At 39.9% G+C, this 27119-nt stretch overlaps 1 protein-coding gene across 1 annotated transcript; it reads left to right on the top strand.

Annotated features, from left to right (window-relative positions):
* Positions 1 to 578: 578 nt before the first annotated feature.
* On the top strand, positions 579 to 18482 carry SLC10A2 (solute carrier family 10 member 2; the record flags this gene model as incomplete). The annotated part of the gene is made up of 6 exons (XM_082602143.1): positions 579 to 955; positions 7698 to 7816; positions 11943 to 12031; positions 13206 to 13381; positions 15617 to 15774; positions 18325 to 18482. 6 exons carry the CDS (start codon positions 579 to 581, stop codon positions 18480 to 18482), a joined length of 1077 nt encoding a protein of 358 aa, XP_082458269.1.
* Positions 18483 to 27119: the final 8637 nt, after the last annotated feature.

Raw genomic sequence — 27119 nt, 5'->3', positions numbered from 1 at the left:
ACACACAGACAGAATAATACAGTAGGAAAACTAGTAGGGGAGGAAACTGATGGTCTGGGTTCCAGCTCAGAGTCTGATACTAGTGGGCAATTTGATTTGTCACAAGGCACTGGACTTCTCAGGACCCGGTCGCCCCCATGGCAAGGAGATGCTTTCCTGCGGCTTAACCCTTACAATGTTCTGTAATAGTCTGAGTTGATTTCAAGCGTCATTTAACTGACATTATTGGACAAAGCTTCCCAGCATTAAATATTAACACAGCTCTTTTTATATGGCACTGTTCATTATCATGTCAATAAATGATTAAATAGAATTCTCTGTCTGGACCAATAATTTGGCAGGACTTTTATGATTCATAATTTGTGCTGTGTTGTAAGGTTACCTCTCGAAACTGGCATACTAGCATTTATTGTTTTTTATTGCCTCTCTGAGGTGGCTTTTGAAGGAGACACCAGGTGACATATGTTTCAAAAGGGTTTAAAAGTGACGCAGTTGGAGTAGACAGTACTTACCTAGTGAGGAGAAGAGGACGAGTGCTTCTGTGGACCTCTGTGAGCATTTGAGCAGAAAAGCCAGCAATGAATAATTCAACGGTCTGTTTGGCCAATGCAACAGTTTGTGATGGCGTGTCCTGTGTGGTGCCAGAGGACGATGTCAACACCACTCTAAGTATGGTCCTGAGCACGGTCTTAACCATCCTATTGTCTCTGGTGATGTTCTCCATGGGATGCAATGTGGAAATCAAGAAATTCCTAGGGCACATAAAGCGGCCGTGGGGCATATGTGTTGGCTTCCTCTGTCAGTTTGGAATCATGCCCCTCACAGGATTCGTCCTCTCAGTGACCTTTGACATCCTCCCCATCCAAGCTGTAGTGGTGCTCCTCATGGGATGCTGTCCGGGAGGAACTGCCTCCAACATCTTGGCCTATTGGGCTGATGGCGACATGGACCTGAGGTAAGATATCTAAACCTCCCAGTACCGCAGTCACATTGAATTAATCTTCTCAGAAGCCTATGGCGTTGTGAATGTCCGTCTGATCTGCCATTGATCTAGGGTCCAACTAAGAATTGAAACAGGAGGCGAAATGTCTTGACTCGCCTTCCTATGCAGCTGCTTAGCTCTGCGAATTTAGGGGTTCTATTTTGTGTTTGTGTTTTAAAATCTAACTCAGTTAACAAGGAGTTGTATAATTGCTGTTTCTCTTTGGGAAAAGAGTCAAAGTTTTTCAAAAAAAGAAATCCTTTCCAAGCCACAAGCTGCAGCTGAGAAAGTTTTCCTTGTTGGTATCAGAAAAAAAGAAAAACAAAAAAACACTTTCTTTGTGGTGATGAGGAGCTTTGAATGCAATCGTGAAACTAAATTGTTCATTAAAAGTTAGACCCTAGGAAGAGACAATGGCCAAGCACAGCCAGTTTTTTGGACAAGCTTTTTCTTGGTATAAGGTATAAGAAAGATTTTGTACATTTGCTTCACTTCTACTGGCACTAAACAAACAAACAAAAAAAGAAAGTAAAGAAAAGAAAAAAGAAAACCACTACAACAGCTTTTTTAAAATTATGCTTACCTTCCTATAAAATAAACAGAAAATGGTTTCTCTGCTTCCCACAGAGTAATCTAAATTGCAATGTTTGCCCAATTCATCCTGTGCCAGTCTGAACTAGCACTGGAAAAAAAAATAAAACTAATAGGAATAAGACAAAGCAGTAATGCAAGGACACCAAGAATTTTAATGCTGCAAGTTGAATAGACAAATGTCTTTTTCCTTCCCTCACCATTCCTCATTTCCTGTGAAAGGTATGCCTTTCTGCAAACCTGCCAGGTGTCAGTGTAACGAGTGCTTATTAGATACCGTATAGTAGGCAATGGGCTCTGTGGATCACGTTATAACACTCAGAAGCAAATGTGTAGAAATATAAACAGAGCAAAATGTCAGACTGGGTTCCAGGTTGATCCAGTGCTTAGTGAGCAACTGGAAGCCTGCCACCTGAGCCCAGCTGGTGAGGATTTCTCCAGAAGCTTTAGAAAAGCCATACAAATGATATACCTTCACGTGACATCTCTCTCGCATAAGGAAATACCATCTACTCCTTGCAATAGATTTTTTTTCTAAGGAAACTCTTGTGAGGAGCAAAGGATGGCAAGTGCTCTTTGGGTTTAGTTAATCTGTGAACCACCCTATAGTGATAAGGCCTTGTTAGATTTCAACTTGGTGTGACCTGGATGAAGACACAGAGGTGAGAATTCTACAGGCAAGTTGCGGGGAGTGAACTGAATTGAATATAGGACTTTGCCACCAAACAGCTTTTACATAATAGTTGTAACTTTTTAACAAAACAGAAGTCTTGTACCTCCACGAAATGCCACACGTTTCATCATTCTGTAAGACAGAAAAGTGTGTGTGATGCTGAGTTGAGCAGCTACTGGGGCAGATTCCCTTCTGGGGGCTGAAACTGTAAAAGCCTAACCTAAAAACTCTCAGGTACACTTTCCTGTGGTTTTAAGGAAATCTTATTTCTCTGGAAACAGGAGATGATTATGTAATCTTATCTCCCTCGCATAACAATTCCTGTAAGAAATAAAAATATTAAGAAATAAGAACCAGAATTAGAATTTGGAGCCTTGGTGGAAAACCCCCAGCTGAATCAGTATAGATGAGTCCTTCAGCAAGTCCTCTCATGGGACACGTGGCATTGAAAATTGTTAATTTTCATTCTAGAAAGTGTGCACTCCACAGATCTCCCTTGTCTTGTGAACAGCACCAGCACACATCCAGTGCAGTCATCACCTCTCTAGCGACTTCACCTAACCGGAACTCAAACAAGACCCAGTGAAAGATTCTGCACACCCAAAGTAAATCATACTTCATCTCATAGACGTTCCTCACACAGGACCCACTTACTCTCCCGATTGTAAAGCTCTAAAACTTTTCCCCAGCACAGAGGATGAGAAACAAGAAGTGGGGTGGAGCAAGTTGTTACAAGGGGCAGGCCTATGTCCCAGAGCATCCAGTGGCCCCAAAAGCCTGACTGCAAATGAAAAGATCCAAATGCCTCCAAAGCAAAGACGATAAGTCAGAAAGCACAGCAGCTCTGCATCACTATTTTAGGGACAAACAGCTCTGTAAGCCTATCACCCAGAAAACATCGCCATATTTTAGTGGAACAAGTAATAATGATAACCCATGATCACTGAAAGGACGTTAAATTATGCCTCTAGGAAGATGATGACGTTATGCAGTGCCTATGTTAGAGGAAAAACTGTTGAAATATTTCTTCAGAGCAAATTAAGAAAGTAACACCTCAGCTATCGGGAAACAGTTTTCCAACACTTTTTATTCTTCTGGAGCGAGCAGTGGATAACTAAAGTCTCATGATCATTTATGTAGATACAATTCTATCTACCCTTTATATTTCCGATTCTGTCGTCTTGGAACTTTACCTTCTCCATTTCCACTTGAACTCTAGCAATGGCAGCCGAGATATGACTGTTTATACCAACAGGTATCTGCACTAGTTGAGCAGATACCATATAACACTGGCAAAACAACTCCATCTGGCTTTCACTTCCTGGGTGTTGTTCCTGGGAGAAACCAAGTCATCTCCCCTTCACGCTGTCATCTCTTCCCAAACCTGGGAAACCATTGCATTCTGCAGTCTCTGGTGACTTAAACACACACACACACACACACACACACACAGCAAAAAAAGCAGACCTTGCTAATGGAATCCTTGCTCTTTGTCATACAGCAAGTAATATTTCAGCTCCTTCTCATACCACTCCAGCCTAGACAGTTGTGGGAATCTGATCAGTGAATAAGCATTTTCACCTGTTCTAGCTCTGTCGTGGGCACATTATGAACAAAATGTCTCAGGGAGAAATGAAGGTGGTGCTCTCAGGTGAATTTGCTGGTGGCCCACAGTTTGGGGAACAAACACAGAGACTTCCACCCCCTTGTGTCTGATGTATACCCAAAGACTCCCCATTTTTAAATCTTTCCTTTCTTTAGCAACAGCCTCGGTCACACCACACAAGGATGTTCCTTCCTATTTTCCTTTCTTTATTTTTTTAAATTTTTGTTGGAGTATAGTTGATTTACTATGTTGTGTTAGTTTAAGGTGTACAGCAAAGTGAATCAGTTATACATATACATATATCCACTTTTTTTTTTTGGATTCTTTTCCCATAGAGAGTATTGAGTGGAGATCCCTGTACTATACAGTAGGTCCCTATTAGTTATCTATTTTATATATACTCGTGTGGATATGTCAATCCCAATCTCCCAATTTATCCCTCCCCAACCCCTTAACCCCTGGTAACCCTAAGTTTGTTTTCTGCATCCATGACTCTACTTCTTTTTTATAAATAAGTTCATTTGAATCCTTTCTAGAGATTGCCATACTGAGTGAAGTAAGTCAGACACTGAAAGACAAATATCATATGATATTGCTTATATGTGGAATCCATTTTCCTTTCTCTGACTTCTTCTTTGGGGAATCCCTGCCTATGCATCCTTTCTTCAGTTTCCCCTAATTCCTTCACTGCTATGCACTGTCTACACTCCCTTTGATTATTTTCTAGATTTAAGAGTTTCTAAGTTTTCCTACTACAACCTTTGTTCTTTTGCCACATGTTGTTATATTTTTCATCTTCCAACTTCATGTTCACTGTTATTTTAGTTGTTCAAAATCCCTGACCCTCTGGCTTATCACAAATTCAAAGCAGTTCTTCCCATTTCAATGACACAAATGTCCAGCTCCTCTCTAATCTAAGAATTAATCCAACACTATTTGAATTCCCCTTTATTGTCCCTCAGAGGAACCAAGCTTTGTTTTGCTCTGCAGCATTTCTTTTTATTTACTAGCTAATACTTAGTGGACACTGTTAGGGGCCACTCACAGTATAAGTCCTCTAGGTGCATTTTAATCTTCAAACTAATCCTCTGAGGTTAGTACTATTATTTTCTGCATTTAATAGATGATAAAATTAAGGCTCCTATCCTTGACAGAGGTCATAGTCAGTACACGTGAGAGTCAGAATCAGAATCCAGACCTATTTGCTTAGCCCTGTCCAGACTCTTAACCTCCGTGCAATACTATTTCTATCAATCATCATGTCTCCACCTTCTAGCCCCACCTGTGTACACTTTTTTGATCTTTCAAACTTGGTGTTTCATTTCTAATATGATTATAATCTTTGCATTCCTTATCACAGACTTCACCAAATTCTTCAACATTCACTGAATTCTCATTTATTGTTTTCTTTTAATTCCAAAAAGAAAAAAGAAGGAAAACAATTCTCCCTGGCAATGAATAGGACTAAGGCAAGAATTTAAACCAAGAGATTTTTTTCTGATGTTTTCTCTTATTCCAATATAAATGCAGGGTATAGTATTTCCACTGTTGACATTTTTGCTCTTTGTAGAACTTCAAATTTTTTACGTAAAATGATTTTTTCCTTGCTAATTTATTCTCCTACACTGTCCCTTAAAATCGTTTATCTGAGTTGGTTTTCATCTCATTTTGAGTGGTTCTGGCCATCTTTCCTCTTGCCCCTCTGCAGCATCTCATGGTCAAAGTGGCCACTAAATCTAAACCATTCCCTTCTCCAACTCCTGTTTTGTCGCTTCTCGTGGCCTTTAAGAAACCATTCTTGCCAAATTCAAGTCAGGACACAACTTCATAAATTATCTTAGCAATGAGTCAGAATTGAAGCTTTCAGAAGGAAATTTGAAAGAAAAACAAGGGGAGAAACAGACTTCCTTCTAAAAGTTGTTCTCATGGTTTAAAACAAAAAATGGTCAGCCTTCTCTTCATTGTGATGCAGGTAATGCACACTGCTCCCTTCTCCACCCCCATCCCATCATCTCCACTCTGTAAAGCATATTGGATGCATTGGAATAAAAGTAATTTTATTATGAGGATAACTTTAAATCCATCCTAATTTATTTCTTTAAATAAAAGATGAAAAAGAGAATGGCAAAGGAAGAGAGAGAGGGGAAAATCAAACTCCAGGATCTTACTTATAAGTAGGACAAAGCACTATTCATAACAAATTAACGTATTATTCTGGTGTGGAACTCTGCCTTTAGCATCCTATTGCATATCTAAATTAAGTTAACGTGTCACCATAACAGATTGAACTTCTTGGAAATGCTTTACGTACATCCCCAGCACTGGTTATTGTTACACAATTTTAGCTCTACTAAGACAAGTATTTTTTTCTAAATCCTTTAAACATGTCTTAAGTGACTTCATTCTGGTTTTTAAAAAAATGATTAGTATGCAAGGTAAGCCCCCTGATAAACACTGCCCCATCCTTTATTTTGCCAAAACTGCTTAGTTAGATGCAATGAAATGAACTTCCTCACCTCCAGCTGCTTTCCTTAGCAATGTGTAGGGTGGTTTGTGGTTTTTGGTTGTTTTTTCAGAGGGGAGGCAGTTATTGTAAATAACTTAACATTTCCTTGAAATCCACATTTAATTCCTTTAAGAACTTACTACTCTGATAGTCTCAGTGCTACGGCTATTAGAAAAAGGGCCTTTCAGAAAAATCTCTCTAGTTTCCTGATTCTGTATTATGCTGAAACACAACACACACACACACACACACACAATGGCTGGATAGGGTTAGGGTTAGGGTTAGATTTAACTGGCTTTTAATGAGCGTCTTGCATTACTCTAAGTACTGGACTCATTGGGTCCCTTAGTCCTCACAGCCTATGAGGTAGTGATGATTATGATCTTCATTTCACATTTCTTCATTTCACAGATAAGGAAACTGACAAAGGGAAGTCAAGTAAATTACCCATAGTCATAAACGTGGCCACACCTGCTTCCAAGCCAGCCAGTGTCTGGCCCAGCCGTTTAAGGGCTCTGCTTCCCAGGAAGAGAATATGCCCCCCATACACAGGGCACTTTTCAGGGACCAAAAGACCCGCTACCCAAAACCTCTCCTCCATCCACTGCAGTAGTGCTAAAAATAGCATAATTTCATACCCCCTCCACCTCCAAAGCCAAAGTCCACTTGTTCAACCGTGTCCACTCACTCAAACACTGATGCTTCAGGAGGAGCGCTACCAGACCCTGGTGCTACTGAGCACCATCTGCTAAATTTCTTAGCAGAACTAGAACCCAGGCCCACCCTGCCTGCTTGCATGTTTTCCTTGGTTTTTGAAGTCAGCTTCCTCTCCTTCTCTCAAGCTTTGGGCATTAGGGGAATAATTTGTCTGCTTTAAGGAAAGGCATTGAGGCTTCCTCCCTTGGAATTGCATTCTCCTCCAGGGGCCACGGAGTCCCGTCCCGAGCAGACCCAGCACAGCCCCTGATGTCTTGGTGGGTATAAATGTGTTTGCTGTTCTCCGATTGGAGGTTTGAAGGGAGGCATGTCCAAGCACCTTGTACCTTGTTTAACAATGAGTTTATACAGTCACAAAATATCTTCTCTGATCCTTGAGAACCAGTGGGGAGGGAGGGGTGGCACAAGACAAAGTAGAAAGACACGAAATACAGATCTCACCATCTTGCCCCCAGCGTGGCCCTGCACAGACCAGGGTACGTGTGTATTTCTGTCCATCGGACCAGATGGTGCTGCTGGCGGAGGGTCTTTGGCAGGAATTTCTAATCACGCACTGAAAAATGAAACAAGCTCTCCCGTAGAAAACCCAGGTGGCTCTATCACCCTGCCCATTTCCTTTCAGCATCAGCATGACCACATGCTCCACGCTGCTTGCCCTGGGGATGATGCCGCTGTGCCTCTTAATCTATACCAAAATGTGGGCCGACTCTGGGATAATCATAATTCCCTATGATAAAATAGGTAAGTCATTCCTCCACCAGATTGCTTAACCAGCCCTCCTCCCCTCTGCTTGTCCCTGGGTAGATCCTCAGGCCAGGCTCACACCCAGCTAGACCTTACTTCTTGCACCAGCAGTAGTTTGTGCCCAGTTAGGATTTCAGGACAAGTCTCGCCTGTGTTTGAATGAGGATTGGCCGAATGTGAATTCCAAAGCTTGACGCCGAGGGAGAACTGGTTTTGTCCTCCACTGAAATCACCAGGGAGGGGGCTGACGGAATGGAACCCCGTGAACAGCCATGTGGACCTGAGGAGATGGGCTGCTGATGCACAGGTGGCTCTGTCCTTCCCTCATCCCAGGACACAACTGGTCCAGGGCACTCCGGAACACTCATATTGAACGAATACAAAAAACGTTCTATTTATGGTTTCAAAATAGGGCACCCGGTAAGCAATGGGAACAACATTGTAATTCAGAAGTTGATCTACTGGCCCAGCTTGTGTACCAGGCCCTCGGAGTCAAACGTGCAAGTTATAACTCTGTCTCCGCTCAGCTCCCAGATGGTCACCCCCAGCCCCAAAGGGCTTTATTTCCTATTTCTGGAGAACAAATATTGGTGGGAGATTAAGTCATTGGTGGAATATGGGGTCAAGGGCAGGACAAGATAGTTCCTGGTCTACCCAAACCAGGCATCCGCTAGAGCCACGGTCATCAAAGATGAGATGTAAGTGAACTAGTACCTCAGTACCAATGGCCAGCTACTTGACATGCTAAATAGTCTTTTTTCAGCTGACCTTGCAGACCAGTGTCTCCCTGATGGGCTGCCTCAAAAAGGTGCAGGGGTCCTGTGGAAGGGAACATGTGAGCAAAGACTGAACGGTGCCTCAGAAAGATGTTTGTAAACAGGATTCGTGTTGACATGGGAAGCTGGACTGGATGGCTTCCATTTCTAAGAAAAATTGTTTCTGTGATAAAAACATGATTTGGGTCTACACAACTGAGTTAGAACAAACTTTGGAACACTCATGGGGGACAATCGGTATTGCAATATTTTCAGACAGACTCTACTCTATTCCTACCATGGCCATGAGACATCCTCCCCACACATACAAAAAAGTGTTCCTTTTTGGGACACCTTGTGCAGTATGGGATTTCTCCTCACGTGGTCCTTCTACAGACCCCAGGGAACTCCTTCCTATCAGATGTCATCTCCTGCAAGCAGGCTTTAGTGTGACCCTGTACAGCCACCTGCCTGTGCCTTACGCTGCTCAACTCTCAGTCTGCTCCCTGGGAGGACACCTTCCTTCAAGGAAAAGAGTTCAGTTTGCTTGAGTGGTGTGCACTGTAGGCCTCTCACAGAATGTGTCTGCTGAATGAGGAGTTTTAATTCTATATTATTTGTTGTTTAAGAAAAAAATGTAAGCCTTAAAATATTCTCCTCCTGATAGTCATTCCCTCCTGGAAAATGCCCCATGGTGATATTGGGAAATTCTAACTACAGTGTGAATGACTGATAGCACCTTCTTCAATGTGAATAAATTTTGAAAGGAAGAGAAAGTGAGTCATTAGTACCTGAAAGGAGGAAAAGGTCATCCTGCAAGGCATAAAGGGCAAAAAGAAAAGAAAAGAGAAAACAGAAGGGGAGAGAAATGAAGAGGAAAAGATAAAAAGTTTTAAAATAAGAGTTTGAAAAAACAAAAGTATTAACTCTGCTTATTCACCATTTTGTCCTTGTCCTTTTTCCAACCTAACCTTCTTGCTACCCTTTAATGTAGAAAACACACAACCTGATTAATTCACAAGATGTTTTCAATACTTTTCAATGAGGCAATTAAGTAAGGCTCAGGGTATGTGTTTAATTTGTCCAAGATGACCAGGGAGCTGGAAATAACCCTCGGCCTGCTCTCCACTCTGCTCCGTTGGCTGGCCTATTGGGCCCAGTTTCCGTACGGTGCTCACCATGTTCTGATGATTCAATAAACACCCCCTGAGCCCCTTCAGATGGTGACATTTGGATGGAGGAGGGAGGCAGCTTGTGCAGCTGGTACCACGGCAAACACTGCAGAAAGCTCCCATGCCACCTCTTCCATCCTGGGCATGTCTAGGACCACAACCCGTGTATCCATTTCCCCATCTGATTCTCACAACAGCACCATGCATTAGACATAATTCTACCCACTTCACAAATGGGGAAACTGAGGCTGGGAGGCTTAAATGATTCACATGGTTCTCAAAGTTTGCAAATAAGGTTCAGCTCCGAGTCTGTCTGGCTCCAAGTTCTACCCCGTGACTCTGTTTCCCACTCGCTTTTCTTCTTTTTTCTTTGTCCCTTTCTTCCCTCCTGTACCTGCCATGTAAACTTGATTAAAGACCAAGCTATGGTTCGAACAGTGCAACTGTAAGCGATGCTCTCTCGTCTCAATGGACAGGCATTTGCCACAGAGAGCTCAGGCACATGGGGAATAAGAAACACAAATCTCTAGGCCTCTGGAGAGTAAAGAATTCCAGGTGGGAGTCACACGCTCTGAGTGGGATGAAGGGCAAAGAGTGCCTTTTCCAGCCAACTTCGAGTCCCGGAAAATCTTTATCCGGTCTCGTCTGGTCAAGAGGGGAAATGCAATTCTGCCATTATCTTTGGCCACTGGTCCTGCTTGTGTGTTTATCTGGTAGCCTTGGGTTGCCCCCAAGAGATTAAGACTCAGCAAAGAGGGGCCGAGCACGGGCTGGGCTGCCTTTGCACAGATCCAACACATGACAAATACATTACCAAAACCTAACCACACTCACATTCCAATCACAGTATTGGCACCCAGATTTAAGCGACCGCAGTGCAACCAATTTGTATCAAGACGGCTTTCCTTTAAGGCCTACAAACATCCATTTAGGAAATAGTCTGGACACCCAGAGGAGGAAGTCTCCTCCCAAAGTAGCAGGATGTAAGGATACCCAAAGGGGATTTTTCTGGGGGCTCTGACCAGTACATCCATCCGTGACCTTTTTCATTTTCTTTATTCCACCATTTTCTCCTTACTCTTTCATCCTTACATTTTTTTTTCTTTTCCTGCTCTTTCTACCCTTAGCTATTACTTAATCCCATTGAGTAATTTCTGGGGAAAAGTAATTGCAGACCCTTATATCACCAGGAGGGCCAGAAGGCTACAAAGACATTATGTTTTCATCACTATTGTATGCATTTTAAATTGATATTTACAGCCCTGGAATCGAGAATCCATTTCCCAGTCCTAGTTCAATCTACTCCAATACTAAACAACATCCACTCTCAGAATTTCATTATTCAATTCCACTTTCTCCTACTACTTTAAAAGGATGTTTGAAAAAGAAACAGCCTGTGAGAAGTTAGGAGTTGTTTGGTGCCATATTATATAAAAGCAGCCATCGGACAAATGAGTGTTAAATAACATGGAGAAACAAACCACATGTCACAAGAACAGCAGTAAATTTAACACAGAGAAACTGAAGTATGACTCTTTTATCTGGCTGGGTGAGCACATTCCTGCAAAGAATTATAATTACTTGAGAGGTCGACAAATATATTATCTCATGGAAAATTTAAAGCATGCTTTTTCAACCTATACTTTCACTTCTCTGCTGCAGATTTGAATCACCCATATCAGTCTTAACCAGAAGTCATTAGCCACAGAATGTCTGGAGAATTTTGAACTTTTTTCTTTTATTTCTACTACCGTGAAGTAACAGACAGATGTTAAATATCATCTTTGTACACCCCAAGAATACACACACACACACACACATACACACATACACATACTTTGAAAAGGTATTTTTCCTAGGATATAAAGATCCCAAGGGCACATAAGCCAAGATTCTGACAAATTGAAACTAAAAGATTTTGATTGGCAGTATAAAGAACTCTAAAAAAATTAATCCAGGATTTAGGGAAAGGACTTATATCATCAATATTACCAATCTTCCACCAGTAATATTGAGTTATTTACTGGAGTAGGTAAAGAAGTAGAGTTTGGGGGGGTGGATTGTTTTTTAAATTATTTAGTGTATTCAGGAAGGGAGCCTGTTCTACATCCTAAACCTTTTTGGGGGCCGCTTACTCTTGTTTTCCTCTTTCCTGTGCTGTATTCTGTTGATCAAATTGCCCTCTGTCACCTTTAGGTATATCTTTGGTGGCTCTTGTTGTCCCTGTTTCCATTGGAATGTTTGTTAATCACAGATGGCCCCATAAAGCCAAGATCATACTTAAGGTAAGTGTCCCATGCCACAGGCAGTGTGGTCAAGTGTCCCAGAGTGTGCACTGCAGCGATGGCTCTCTCTATCTACTGAACTGGTTTTTCTCACTGTATTATAAAGCCCCTTCTAGAGGGTCTTAAAGTTATTAGACATGCAGCCCACTCTTCTAGAACACCCTTCCCTGTCCCAACCACAGGGCAAGTTTCTATCTACCCTTTGAGATTCCCAATTCAAACTTCACCTCTTGGTTTTATTCTACTCTGTACACTGACAGCACTTTGCTTTTATCTCTGTTATGTGGGTTTGTATTACAAAATATATCTAGACAGCTGTCTTAGAAAAGAAATCGTATCTTTCTTATCCCTGTATCTATATGGCCAGTTCTGTGCCTGGCAATTGGTAGATTTTATATACACATTTATATATACATAAAGATAATAATATATAACTATATATATAAATGATGATATACATAATTAGTAACAATTCATTCCCTTTTACCAACTATATTCTAGCCACCTGATGGAGGCAGACAATATAGATGATATAGACAAATATAGACAGGGATAGATTCCACTTCTCAGGGGGGCAAAATAAGCCACTTGGTGTTCTTTGTTTCTCTGGATCAGAAAAAAAAAATGTTAACATCCCCGAATTTTTTTTAATATGAAAAGGAGAAAGCAATAACAGTGTTTTGTTTGCCCATTCCTTTTTAACTTTTATAGAATTTTATCTCCATTTTCTCATTATCATACCAATCATAAAATGTGACTCAGGTAAGATTTCATCCTCAATTACAGATGAAACATCTAAGACTCACAGAGCTTTCATGATTGACCTAAGGAAGGCAGGCAGGAGGACTTGAATCTGGAAGCCAGCTCTTCTAGTTCTTATTGGAGTGGGTTTTCTTCCTCTCTCACAAGGATAATTTGCAACTAGAACATCTTCTTCAGGCTAACCGAGTACGGACACTCAACTGGTCCTGTTAATCTTCTTAAAAATTAAACCGTGGGACAAGCACCAGCATTTCTGGTGGGTCTACCATGGCCATCGGGCAAGGGTTACACAGAAAGATCACTTATTCTCACTTTCCCAGAGAGAAAGAGATGCTTAGGCTTCTTCTCTGACAAGAATATTTGGATTTGCATTGACTCACGATTGTTGCATCTGCTTGTGTCTTTCTTCCAGGTTGGGTCCATCACAGGCGCCCTGCTCATCGTGCTCATAGCTGTGGTCGGAGGAGTACTGTACCAGAGTGCCTGGATCATCGAGCCCAAACTCTGGGCTATAGGAACCCTATTTCCTTTGGCCGGTTACTCCCTAGGGTTTTTTCTGGCCAGAATAGCTGGTCAGTCCTGGCACAGGTATGGTGTTTTGGTAAATCAGACTAGGAATTTTCTTCTGTAATAGCTGCTGTATTTGTTTGCTAGGGCTGCTGTAACAAAGCACCACAAACAATGGCTTAAACAACAGAAATGTGTCTCCCAGTTCTAGAGGCTAGATGTCCAAAATCAATGTCAGCAGGATTGGCCCTTTCTGAGGGATAAAGGAGACCTGTTCCAGGCCTCTCTCCTTGGCTGGTAGATGACCATCTTCTAGCTATTTCTCCCCACAATGCCTTCCTTCTGTGCATGTCTCTGTGCCCAAACTTCCCCTTTATATAAGGACACCAGTCATATTGAATTAGGGTGCATCTGAATCACCTTGTCTTAACTAATTGTATCTTTAGTGACCCTATTTCCAAATAAGGTCACAATCTGAGGTACTGAGGGTTGGGACTTGAGCATATGCATTTGGGAAAATACAATTCAACCTACAACAGCTGTACATACTGATGCAGATTCAAAGTTTCTCACCTGTAATAACATTACCCTATTTCTGAATACATCATTCTATATAGACTCATTCATCCCTAAATTATGCAAGTCCCCCAGAAAGAAAACACTGACTGCCTCTTTTTTTGTTCAAATCCTCCTGGACCATTCCCCCTACGGTGTAAGTTGGCCTCTTCCACTGTCACGCGTCCTTATTCTCCAAACAAAGTGACTTCAACCAAAGCACCCAGGTTGGCCTTGTGATCCACAAGGGTTCCTCAGGCCAGAAACAGGATGCACTCATGATCCACAAAGTGCTGGATATTAGAACTTGTTTTAGCATGTATGGACTTTCCTCTCCAACTAGAGCATCAGAATCAATAGGCAGAGAGAAAAGCAGGTGTCGGAGCTGGTACATGTATGAGGTCAGGGACAAGGTGGGAGGTACTGAACAGTGGAAAGGGTGTGATGTGAGTCAGGCTGACCCACCACTCACCCACGGTGGAACCCCCACGCCAAGCACTTACTCTTCCTTTGATTTTCTCATCTGTAGAATGGGGCCAGTAATGCCCACCTTGCAGATTTTTGATCAAGATTTAACCAGAAGAACAACACCAATTTAACAATAAAACAACAATAACAAATACTCTACCTTGAGCGTTTTCTCAGCCTCTGCTCTGTGCTCTGCACTGTTACCAAGGACATAATTAAAAAGAGTGACATGAACTCCCTCTGCCATTTATGGAACATTAATATAAATGAGCCTGCTCCTTTCAGATATATTTTTTAATTTATATATATATATTATATATATACACACACATATACATATATATATCTGCTTTCAATGTGTATATATTTATTCAACATATAATTTTATTTTATAAATAAATTTAATCAATATTATATTTAATAAGGATATATTGCTTATTAATAAATGTTATCCATATATTAAATATAATATAAATAATCTCTGTGTATATATGCACATATAGAAATAGATGACACAGATACTTCCACTGCTCAGAGGGCAAAATAAGCTAATTGGTGTTCCTTGTTCCTCTGGACAAGAAATATTATAATCCCCAATTTTTTAATTTGAAAAGGAGAAAACAATAACAGCGGCTTTTGTTTACATAAAGCTTTTTAACTTTTGTAGAGATTTATGTCCATTTTCTCATTATCATAACGATCATAAGGGTGACTAAAGCAAGAGTTTATCTATGTATATGTAGAGAAAAAGTGATAAAATATTTATTTATATTATAATGTATTATCTAATAATATGTTAATAAGTTACATATTTGTTTAATATAAATAAAACTATATAGTGAATAAATACATACATTAAAAAGAGATATATGTATACACACATACATATGTATTTGTTCTCATATCTGCTTTTTTTTCTGGAGTAAATATTTTTTTAATTGAGGCTTAATTGACAATGTTGTGTCAGATTCAAGTGTACAGCAAAGTGATCATTATACATATATGTATATTATTTTTCAGATTCTTTTCCTTTATAGGTTATTATGAGATATTGAATATTGCTCCCTGTTCTAGACAGTAGGTCCCCTTGCTGTTCACCTATTTTATATATAGTTGTGTGCATCTATTAATCCCAAACTCCTAATTTATCCCTCCCCACCCCCCGCTATCCCCTTTGGTAAGGGTAAGTTTTCTACATTCATATCTGCTTTTAATGTTATACAATAACAAAGCAGAACAACTACACCCCAAACAAACCAATGAAAACATAGGTTCTCGGAACATTTCTTTCAGGTGCCGAACAGTTGCTTTGGAAACTGGGATGCAGAACACGCAGCTGTGCTCCACCATCATCCAGCTCTCCTTCACTACCGAGGAGCTCAACCTCATGTTCATCTTCCCACTCATCTACAGCATCTTCCAGCTCATCATGGCAGCAATATTCTTAGCACGTAAGGAACATTGATCATCACATTTCATTGTGATGTGCTTCTTTGAGAAATCCTGGAGTTGCTAGTATGGCATTTTTTAATTCCCTTTTTCTGGCATTGAAATCAACAAGTGGGGAAAGCCACCCATAATATTATCACGACTTCCCAACTGCTGATGAAAAAAATTATAATCTTACCAAAACGTTCCAGTAAAGGGTATTTTTAAGTGAAAAGTAATGGAGGTTGATTCTCTCCACTGACTTTCTTTTTCTCAGTAATTAAGGAGCATATTAACCTGTTAGGACCATTTTATAGTGTGCCTTCCTACCTGCTTCCAGGAACCCTGAACTGGTCATTTTTCTCAAATCATCATCTTGATATGCTTAGTATATATGTAAGATATTTATCAGAAAATTAGCATACAAGGGATATTTATCAGGCTAAGTTATATTGGAAGACATGTATGTATGTGCATATATGTGTGTGTATATATATATATTTTTTATAATAACCATACAATTGAAATAGTTAAAGCAAACATGTTCTTTATTTCAAGTACTAAGAATCGCCAACTCGATTTTTAATTTCACTCTAATGTAGCATATAGCTTTGATCCATTAGCCCCTGCCACCTGCTGGCTTTCACCTACTTGAAACTTTTTGTTATATTTTGCTTTCTAAGGACTGGTCATATTTGACCTTTATTTTCAAATTCTGGGGATTTTTTTGGGGGGGTTGGTTTAATAAAGAAACTTCCTCTTAAAGCTTAGTGGCATTTTAATGAGGATTGTATAGTGAATGTGAATGAAAAAATAATGTGACTCTTAAGTGATACAATGACCAGAGGTACAGTTTTGTATAGCTTGAAGTTTGGTTTTTCACTTAGCTCTAACAGATGTTTAACTGGCCCATAGGAGTTAATCGTTCTCTGTGCTATCATCTTGAATGTCATTCTCGAAGTTGAGCTGTCCTTTCCAGTACAGGACCCTCTGGACCCATTAGAAACGTTCCACTGACTTATCACTGGCACAGGAGGGAGGGCTCCATGGCCTAATTACCTTGCTTACCTGTATGATGGAGACGTACCAAGTTTGGTACACTGTGGGATTTTCCCAAATAATACTAGTGGTGTCTACTAGCCAAACGAGAGAAAGTAGATTTGTGATAGGACAATTACATAGATTTACTAGTTAAATAACTAATTCAAAAGGGATTAGTAGATAAGCTGAAGGAATCATGGAAAAGTGGGCAATAGTATTGGTCTTGTATTTTCCCCCAGTTTTAGCAGCAAGAATGAAAACAAGAATATGCAATGCCGGGAAACATATTTTGGTGTAAGGATTAGAAGTCTAAATACTTTGGGGGACAAGGAAAGGAAAGAAAGAAGGGAAGAAGGAAGGGAGGGAAATAAATAGTTTGGTTAAATAAAATCAGTGATAAGTTGAGGGATTCCCAGTTCAAAACCGTTTATAATAAAAGTGTTGGGATATTGTAATTAACCACAAGCTCAATTCAATAGAGTCAATAGCTCAGTGGCTTCAAAACTAATATATTAGTAGAAGGGCAGAGACCAACCTAGGGGATATTGACTTGACATATTAAGACCTTGGAAGCAGGCTATTGTCTCTCTCAGCTTTGTATCATCACAAGAGTTAGTGTTTACTGAGCACTTACTACTCTCACAGGGCTGTGCTAGACCCTTTACCATTTTATCTCACAATTGCCCTATGAGATAGACGACAGTATTATTATACCAATTTTAAGTGTGAGGTATTGGAAACTGAAGGTGCCAGTAAATAATACTTTCTTTTCCCCTGTAGACTTTGGAACCAGATGAGAAGTAGAAGAAAAAAGAATCAGATATTTAGATAACAAAATAGCACTTTTATTATAGATAAAGCTTAATTAGAAAATATGGCTCAAAACAATGACTACATGGGCTTGGTAATACCGCCCCTCTCCACTGCTTCCTACATGTTCATTTAGCACACGCATACACACATCAACTGCAGGTCAGTCTGTCCAGGTGTGAGCTGACCTCAAAAATATGCTGAGAAATGGCTGCCACCAGAGACTAGCAGCTTCATGGAAGAAAGGAAGGCTGATCACCCATCAGCCAAGGCTCCCCCATCGTAGGAAAGAGAGAGTGAAGGCTGGGAGAGACCATTATTCCAGCTCAAGTCCTCCAACACAGACCAGTACACCAAGGTCCTGACAATGCCCCTTAGCTTGTAGCGTATTACTGAGGACTAGCACATAACTGGGAGACAGTAGGGACAGAATAAATGTTTGCTGTTGTTGTTATTGCTAAGTACCACCTACAGGGCTGATGCCTGAAGAAATCCGGTGAGCAAATAGCCCTTAACTGTGTGCTAGGTCCTTCTGAAGTGCAGTCACCCCTCTTACCATGAGCGACCATGGAACTAAGAATGGTGATCGTGCTCTCTAAGTAGCCTCCAGCCCACAGAAAATGCCAACTGCTTTTTGAGACATAGATTATAATCACTGTCCAAAGTAAGTTTGCAGCTTATTATTATGAAATTTGCTTAACCTGCTGTGTATTGTTTTCTAGTCTATGTAGTATACAAGAAATATTACAGAAAAAACAATATGGAACTTCCAGAGGGCAAAGGCAATGAACCAGTCCCTGAGTCATCATTCCAAAAGGTGAATGAAGGATTTCAACCAGATGAAAAGCACACACCAGTGGACCAAAAAGAAAAATTCTAAAGAACACACATCAGCTATAACAATATTTAACTATTTGTTTTGATGGGATATTTGGCAGAAAAAACTTTAAGGAGAAAATTTAAGTTTGAATTGAATTCATGTATTGGTTATGGTATCATGTGACTGGTGGTCCAAATCCTTAATGTGACAAATATTTATACATACATACATATATATATATATATATATATATATATATATATATATATATATATATATATATATATATTCTGTCTTTGAATATGCCCCCAAAATATCCTCAAACCTCAGACTAAACCCAACATAAGAAACACTGAGAATTTAATAACCAAATTAGAATCAAGCCCATAACTCGTCAATGGTTTTGTATAAGCATTGCTCTGCCGTGGGAGTCCAATGACGCCCACTTGATTTTTTTAAGAAAAACAGAAAGCTTTCAAATGGCTTGAATTTGGCAGCTCTTCAGGCCCTGGAGAGAGACTTCCTCTAGGCTTGCCTGTGTGACACTGGCTACTATGACAGCTATTTGGTTCATACGAAGCTTCCACAGTAGGCAACATAGAGCAGGGAGGTGGTGGAAGACACAAAGACAGAAGTATTGGAAGAAACTCGACTGCTCTAATGGGTGAACTCCATTCAATGGGAGATCATGGGAAATACATGGAAAAGCACAGATAACAGAAACTTGCTTGCAATGCAAGACGAGAGTCAATTAGATGTGCAGAAGTAGCGGTAAGAATGAAGTCAGGGAGCCACGTGGGAAGTGAGTAAGTATTAAACAGTGTTTCAGGAAGAAGAGGACAAGCCAGGGCCCAGAAATGGGAAGAGCATCTCCAAGAGAGTCCCTGGGATTCTGTAAGCCGATCTAACAGGAGGAAGCAAAGAGGATTTGGCCAATGGTAGCAGGGTTTCATGGCAAAGGGGAAACAGCTGGCCGACAGTTGGGTGTCTCCATTATGGGGCTAATTTAATCTCCTTTCCCTCATTCCGCAGCAAGATGTGGTACCTTCTTAATTCAGTTCAGAGTGGCCTAGTTCCATTTTCTATTCGGACATTTTCACTAACTCATCCATTCCCTTTCAAATGTGTTGGTTTCCAAGGGCTTTTTGCACTTGATTGATGTGAGTTCAGGCCCAGCTGGTGCCCCTCAATATTACAGGAACATGAATATCAGCTCTAAACTTAGTTCTTCCAATGCCGAGGGGGAGGGATTCTGCTTTTAAATGTTGTAACATTTATACCTTTTTATACCTTGTTCACATTTACAATTGAATAAGCCTCTATATTTTTTCATCATTAGACAAATATATTAAAAGGAACTAAGGATTTTTTAAAGGCTAGTAAAGAGTTGGTACTGATCTTCCTATTAGGGAGGGTCAAAGACTATGCTTCCAACAGTGCAACAGGAAGATTTTTCAATCTATCTGTCAAGTCTCTCCTATACTTTCCTCACCAAATGGAAAACAGGCAGGTTCATTAAAGACACACTGTGAATTCATATCATAATTTCAAGACACCCAAAGTCAAGGGCCTGGATGCCAGCAGCTGCAGCAAGCAGCTTTTTCCTCCCTGTTGATCCAGATATGTAAGTCAAACAGAATGTGGCTCTCTTATACAATGTGATATCTTGTGAGTGGTTTTTTTTTTCCTAATGTGCTAGAGGGAAGAAAAATATATGAGCTTTTTCAAATAAAAACTCTCTATTTTTAAATGAGTTTGAAAAGCTGATTAAATTATGTATTTTATTGCCTCTGTGAGTATCCTATTAAATGAATATTTTATTTTAAAGGCTTGAATAAATGAAAATAATTTTTGTAATGGTTAGTCTATTTGGGTCTTTTTGACAACTGTCAAAATGTCTTCACTCTTCAGTTCGAGAGATATAAATAAGGTGAATTTTTAAAAATGTTAAATTGCTTTTTGAAAGGTGCCTGAAAGAAACTCTTAATTAAATACTCTAATAATTAGGTCTCCTACTGATACAGACTGAGGTGGTCCCCAAGAAAATCATACTGGGGGAACATTAATCAAATATTCTTAAAGATAGTGTGATGATACCTGATTTTAAATAATGGTAAAAGTATTATGTGTACTTATAAGACCATCACCGCCTTCTATGAAAAAAAAATAGAGAGAGAGAGAGACAGAGACAGACAGACAGAGATATGCAGAGATACAGAGAGACAGAGATAATTCAATTATGGTTCTGGTGCATTAAAATCTCTCATTAAAAAGAAGAAGAGGGCTTCCCTGGTGGCGCAGTGGCTGAGAGTCTGCCTGCCGATGCAGGGGACACGGGTTCGTGCCCCGGTCTGGGAAGATCCCACATGCCACCGAGCGGCTGGGCCCATGAGCCATGGCCGCTGAGCCTGCGTGTCCAGAGCCTGTGCTCCGCAACAGGAGAGGGCACAACAGTGAGAGGCCCGCGTACCACAAAAAAAAAAAAAAAAGAAGAAGAAGAAGAAGAAATTCAGGTTATGAACCTCTTTTGACTACTCAAAGACATCACTCTGTTCTCCATCTAGGAAACTCTCACTCTCTTCCAGAAGGAAACAGCTTATCTTTCTGGGAATATTTGGCATCCCATTGCCTATTAAGCCTTTATTTCTCAAAAACCACATTAGCTTAGAACAAGGGTCTTCAGGCCTGTGGTATGGATACTCCCAGTTCATGAAATTTCCCAGGAGTATGCAGGCATGGAGGGGAAGCCGGTCCCATTTCTTCAACCTGCATACATACACTTTCCCAAAACTCCCCTGCTTAAATGCTCCAGTGCTTGAGATGTTCTCCCTTTCTACCTCCTCCTTCCTGGCAAGACGCTCCCCCTTGAAAAAGGAAAGCCTTATTCTCACCAGCCCTCATCTTACTGTGGTGCATTGGCCCAGGGTAGAAGAATTTTGCACACAAACTAAAGGAACAATTCAGAATATTAGTGTCTAAGAAAGCCTTCTCATCTTTCTCAATTTTTAGAAACATTGAGAGAAGACACTTTTTTTCATCCAAGAGATGACAAACTTATGGCAAATATCCAAACTTTATCTATCTTGAAGTTGGAATTCAAATGTGAGGGGATTGACACAAGGACCCATACTGATGTATTTGTTAGAATTGAAGATGAAGTCAAACATTTTTTTTCTGACAGAAAGTGTGATATCGTTAATGGGTTTGACAGCGGCCTTTGCTTTGCTTTGTTAGGAAGGGCAAAATCTGTAGCACCAGGGTTTTAAAAAATATAGTTAAAAATGTGATAATGTAAAAAGTACATTACAAAATGATTAATCTAGAATATATAAAGACTTGCAACCAATAATAAGAAGGAAAAGGACGATTAAAAATGAGCAAAAAATCTGAACAGAATCTTGAGCAAAGCAATAAAGCAAATAAGCACGTGGCCACGGCAAACAAATACATGAAATGATGCTCAACACCCTGAAGAGTTAGATAACTTCAAATCAAAACCACAGCGAGGGGCTTCCCTGGTGGCACAGTGGTTGAGAGTCCGCCTGCCGATGCAGGAGACACAGGTTCGTGCCCCGGTCCGGGAATATCCCATGTGCCGCGGAGCGGCTGGGCCCGTGAACCATGGCCGCTGAGCCTGCGCGTCCGGAGCCTGTGCTCCGCAACGGGAGAGGCCGCAACAGTGAGAGGCCTGTGTACCGCAAAAAAAAAAAAAAAAAAAAAACCACAATGAGGCACCACTGCATCCCAATAAAATAGCTAAAATTTAAAAATTACTGATGATAGCAAGTATTGCTGAGGATATAAACACTCAGAGATTGCTGGCGGTAGGGTCACTTCAAAACCAGTTTGCAGTGTTTTATAAAGTTAAACACACACTAACTGTATAACTCAGCAATCTCACTCCTAGGTTTTTACTCAGATACTAGAAGTAAAACATAGTAACAGAAAGATAAGAGGCCAGAAACCTGTAGGAGGCATGGACTGCGACAGGAATGAGGGAACAGTTTTTGGTGGTGGAGATGTTCTATACCATGATGGTGGTGGTTATACAACCTTAAAACATTTGTCAAAATGCACGGAACTGTACAAGTAAAACTGGTGAACTTTATTCTATGTAAATTACACCATTAATAAAACTGATTAGAAATGTTATTGGTCAAGATGAAGCAGGTATATTTATTCCATTCCCAATCCTCTCTGAGAATATTGAGTTAAATTTGAAGCCTGTAAGTGAAAGAGTAATAGGCTTTAAGAGCTATTCGATAAGGCTAGTCAAGCTTTCTGCAGTCTATTTCCTAGAAATTGAAACAGTGAATAGCACAAGTTCCAGAGACATTTTGAAAACCAGGTATTTCCAATTCTTTTCTTTCAACAAAACTGAGAGGTTCGGGTCAAGTTGTCAATCTTGCATAGTTTCCTTGATAGACGGCTGTGATTTCTTTGGCAGGTAACTTGGAAGGAGTTCAGATTCGAGCACAATAATACATACCAAAGTCCTTTCACTGTTGTCTCTCTCTTTATGTGAAACAAGGTTGATCAGCACTTAAATCCATTTCTTTTAATTTTTTTTTTAAAAAGGAGCAAAGTGGATGCTGATCCCTATCTCAGTCTAAAAATAACAACAAAAGTTTACCTGGTGCTATTATGTTCCAGGTTTTCTTTAACTTCCATACTACGTGAATTGATTTCGTCTTCACAGCAATCCTATGGCACAAGTAATATTTTCTCCCTTTTACAAAAGAGGAAATTTAGGCACAGAGAGTTCAGTAACTTTCTCAATATCACACAGCTGGCAAGTGGCAAAACTTGAACTCAAGAAACCCAGCTCCACATTCTGTGCTGTTGACCACATTGCTAACCTACAACATATTCATCCACAGGTACATGGAATCTCACAGTTTTCACAAATTCATTAGATTAGAATAATACTCTTCAGTGGAAATGAAATTAAAATATAAATTCAAGTAGAAAGAAAAACAATGTGAAATTCCCAAATATGAACGCAGAACTTGTCCATATTTTTTTCCTTTTTAAACAGCTTTGTTGAGATATAATTTATTTACCATACAATTCATCCATTTAAAATATACAGTTTTATGATTTTTACTATATTTACAGACCAGTGAAGTTATCTCCATATTTTGAAACAATTTCACCATTTCAAAAATAAACATTATGCATTTTATCTGTCACCCACCTATTCCTTCATCCCTCCCAGCCATAAGCAAACGCTTAATCTACTTTTTTGTCTCCATAGATTTCCTTATTCTAGATTTTCATATGAATTAAGTCAGGTAATATTTAGATTTTTTTATGATGGTTTCCTCTCACTTAGCATAATGTTTTCAAGGTTTATCCAACCTTCCACATGTACCAATACTTTGTTCCTTTTTAATGGCCAGATAATATTCTATTGCATGGATACCCCAAATTTTGTTTATCCAGTCATTTGGTTGAATGTCAGTTGAAGGCAGAACTTGTCCATATTTTTTTTAATTGACAATGGGTATCATGCTTATGATGTATGCAAATTCCATTGGATACATTTAAAAGTGATGTAACAATTTAATTTAAAAAGTTCAGTATTTACAAAATTGTGTTTGCAACTATAGTCAGAAATTGAATTTGTAATTATTTTATCTTATGATGACAAATGGCAAATAGCACCTAAAAATGTATAAGGTATTCAAAGGTTTTAAAAGTTATTTGGGGGGTATGAAATCTAGTTTTCTTTTTTTTAATTCTAGTGTTCTAGCCATCTATTAACTTGCTGAGTATTGCATTTAAAAGCCTGGTCAGTGTTTTAGAGGTGGTATGGGAAGCTGAAAAAAGATCGTTTTTTCTGCAAATAAAATAATACAGACACAAACACACACACACACACACACACATGCACAAACACATATAGTGCAAGAAGTAATAAAAAAGATAGTATCATTATTCAAAATTAAAATAGTGGCTTGGGATGTTTAAATACAAAGATTACTTGCATGTTGGACCAGCAGGGTTTTCAGCTGACTTACTGATGTTCATTCATTATATTGAATTATATTGATGTTGACTTCATTATAAAAGTTCTTAAGTCACCATGGTTACATCATTCTCAAACCAGGAGAATTTAAAAGAATAGCTTTTCAAAAATAACAAATATGATTCAATCCTTCTGCTACTGTGGATTTAATGACTTTTTTGCAAGTAGTCTCTTGGAACTAAGGAACGTTATAATGGCTACTAAATGTCTACCCTTTAAAGGAATCAGTAAGGACAATACAGATATTCATTAAGGACAAAATGAAACAGCAAGGTGGACAGGGTTATGAAATAATGTTAAGTGAAAAAATAAATTAGTATTTAATTATCTTTACACTGAAGTACATGCAAATGATACGGGTCCAAAGGAAAATGGAAACATGAAAACTGTTTAAGGAAATGGAAGTGAGAGATGATTTTTCAGTATATTTCTTTATTAGTATATAAAATGTGAGAACCAGGTAAACTCAAGAGGGAAAGAAAGAAACATTAAGAATCGCCTCGAGGGATAACCTGGGTTCGCACATGTCAATATACGGATCTGGGTGAATGTGGCTGGAGGGGGAGAAATACACACCTCTACTGGTTTTAACATCTTCTGCCGCCTGTGCCTTTTCTCTTCCCAGCAGGTCCCCATAAGTCTCTGTTCCTAACCAGTGGAGCACAGGCTTTCCAGGTGTGGCCAACACTACCGTCTGGTTAACCCAACACCCATTTCCGATTCCCTTCTCCCGTCCACCCCCTCAACTAAAAACTCATGCTCCCACTTTTTTTTTTTTTTTTTTTTTTTTGCAGTACCCAGGCCTCTCACTGTTGTGGCCTGTCCCGTTGTGCAGCACAGGCTCCGGACGCGCAGGCTCAGCGGCCATGGCTCACGGGCCCAGCCGCTCCGCGGCATGTGGGATCTTCCCGGACCGCGGCACAAACCCGTGTACCCTGCATCGGCAAGCGGACTCTCAACCACTGCGCCACCAGGGAAGCCTTGCTCCCACTTTTATTTAAAGCTAGGTGGCCATATGCCACAGTTCTAGACAATTACATGTCAGCAGAACTGTCCAGGGAGATTGTAGTAAAGCCTTTGGTAATTTTGTTGATGTTGCTGTGAGGTAGCAAATGCATCCAGCATTGCTCCTTCTTCCACATCCTTCTGCCTTCAAGACAAATGGGTGCCTGATGCCACTCTAGTGACTAGGAGGGAATAAACAGGGACCCGCAAAGACACCAGCCCTAGGACAGCTGAGCCACTGAACCAATGCCACCATCCACCTGCCTCCGGACTTACTGATATCTGAGAAGAATAAAACCTACTTTTTAAAGCTGCTGTTACCCTGACATGGTATTACTGGCAACTAGAAGCATTCCTAATATATAGACCTGGTAATTACTGTAAGTGGAGCTGTCTTGGGTATAAGCCTTCCACACTAACATCTGAGGACACAGTGATGATGGACAAGAAGAGGCTGAAAGTCGTAGGGGGACAGTCAAGACAAAGATTCTCCAAATACAGTTTTGTTCGGGGCACAACAAGGTGACAAGTTCTGTAAAGGCAATGAATTTTTTGGGGAGGGCCTCACCGCGAGGCTTGCAGTTCCCCAAGCAGGTATCGAGCCCAGGACCCTGGCAGTGACAGCACTGAGTCCTAACCCCTGGACCACCAGAGAATTCCCAGTAAAGGCAATGACTATAACATTTAGTTTGCCTATCTCTTATCAAAAAAGAAGCTCAGTACATATTTGTGACATTGAATACATTGGCTCTGAATCAGATTATGGAAAATGTTGCATATTTTCAAGCCAAAAGAATCTCCCCATAGACTTAAAATTAAAAGTAATAAACATGGAAGTTACAGATATAAGGACTAGGAATATTTTATATTATTTCCAAGTAGCTACTGCCAAGCTATGTGTTGGAATATTTCACTTTGTACTACATAGCACAATTATAATTTTTATTAATTCTTCCCAGACCATGCAAATTTCTTTAAAGTATATTTACAGTATTCATTTGCTCTAATGTAAACAAAAGTCCTACCCTACAGTGATCGGATGGGATTAGAAAAACAAAACAAAAATTCAAATTATATAATTCTAATGTGTAGTATAGCATTTAAAGCTTTCAAATACGTACTTATTACATTGGGTTTCCAACTGTACATACAGTCATGACTCAGACGGTTCTTTTATTGAGTAAATATGCATTAGGTGCAATCTTAAGCACTCATTATTAACTCAGCCAACCAGAACAAACCCATTAACAGTGAGCTTATCTGGTTTATCAAGTGAATCTAGACTAGGTTCTTAGGAATATGCTTAAATGTTATATTTATTCATTAGACCTCGCTAGAATCACAAAGTAACATATTCATTATGCCATGGATTTTTAATGGACCGTTGCAAATGATGTTCTCCAAAATGCTGAAGTGATATGATACAATTAACTTCATAAGCCAGGTGTTAATTCTCATGATGTAAAGGGCCATAAATGAATCACCAACATTATAAAGAATTTTGTTACCTTTGGTCTCTAAGCTCCCTATATGATGTCTTCCCAAATTTCCAACCCCCAGTCTCCATTCACCTTAGAAACTTTGATCTCTTTCTTCTTTACCTGGAGATTCTATGGTTGAACCTGAGAAATTTACTGAAAGCTGATGCTTCCCCCAGACCA

Source organism: Mesoplodon mirus, assembly GCF_964341445.2.
Source record: "Mesoplodon mirus genome assembly, chromosome: 17".
Lineage (NCBI taxonomy): Eukaryota > Metazoa > Chordata > Mammalia > Artiodactyla > Ziphiidae > Mesoplodon > Mesoplodon mirus.
The sequence above is the reverse complement of the archived record's forward strand: the minus strand, read 5'-3'. Positions and strand labels throughout refer to the sequence as shown.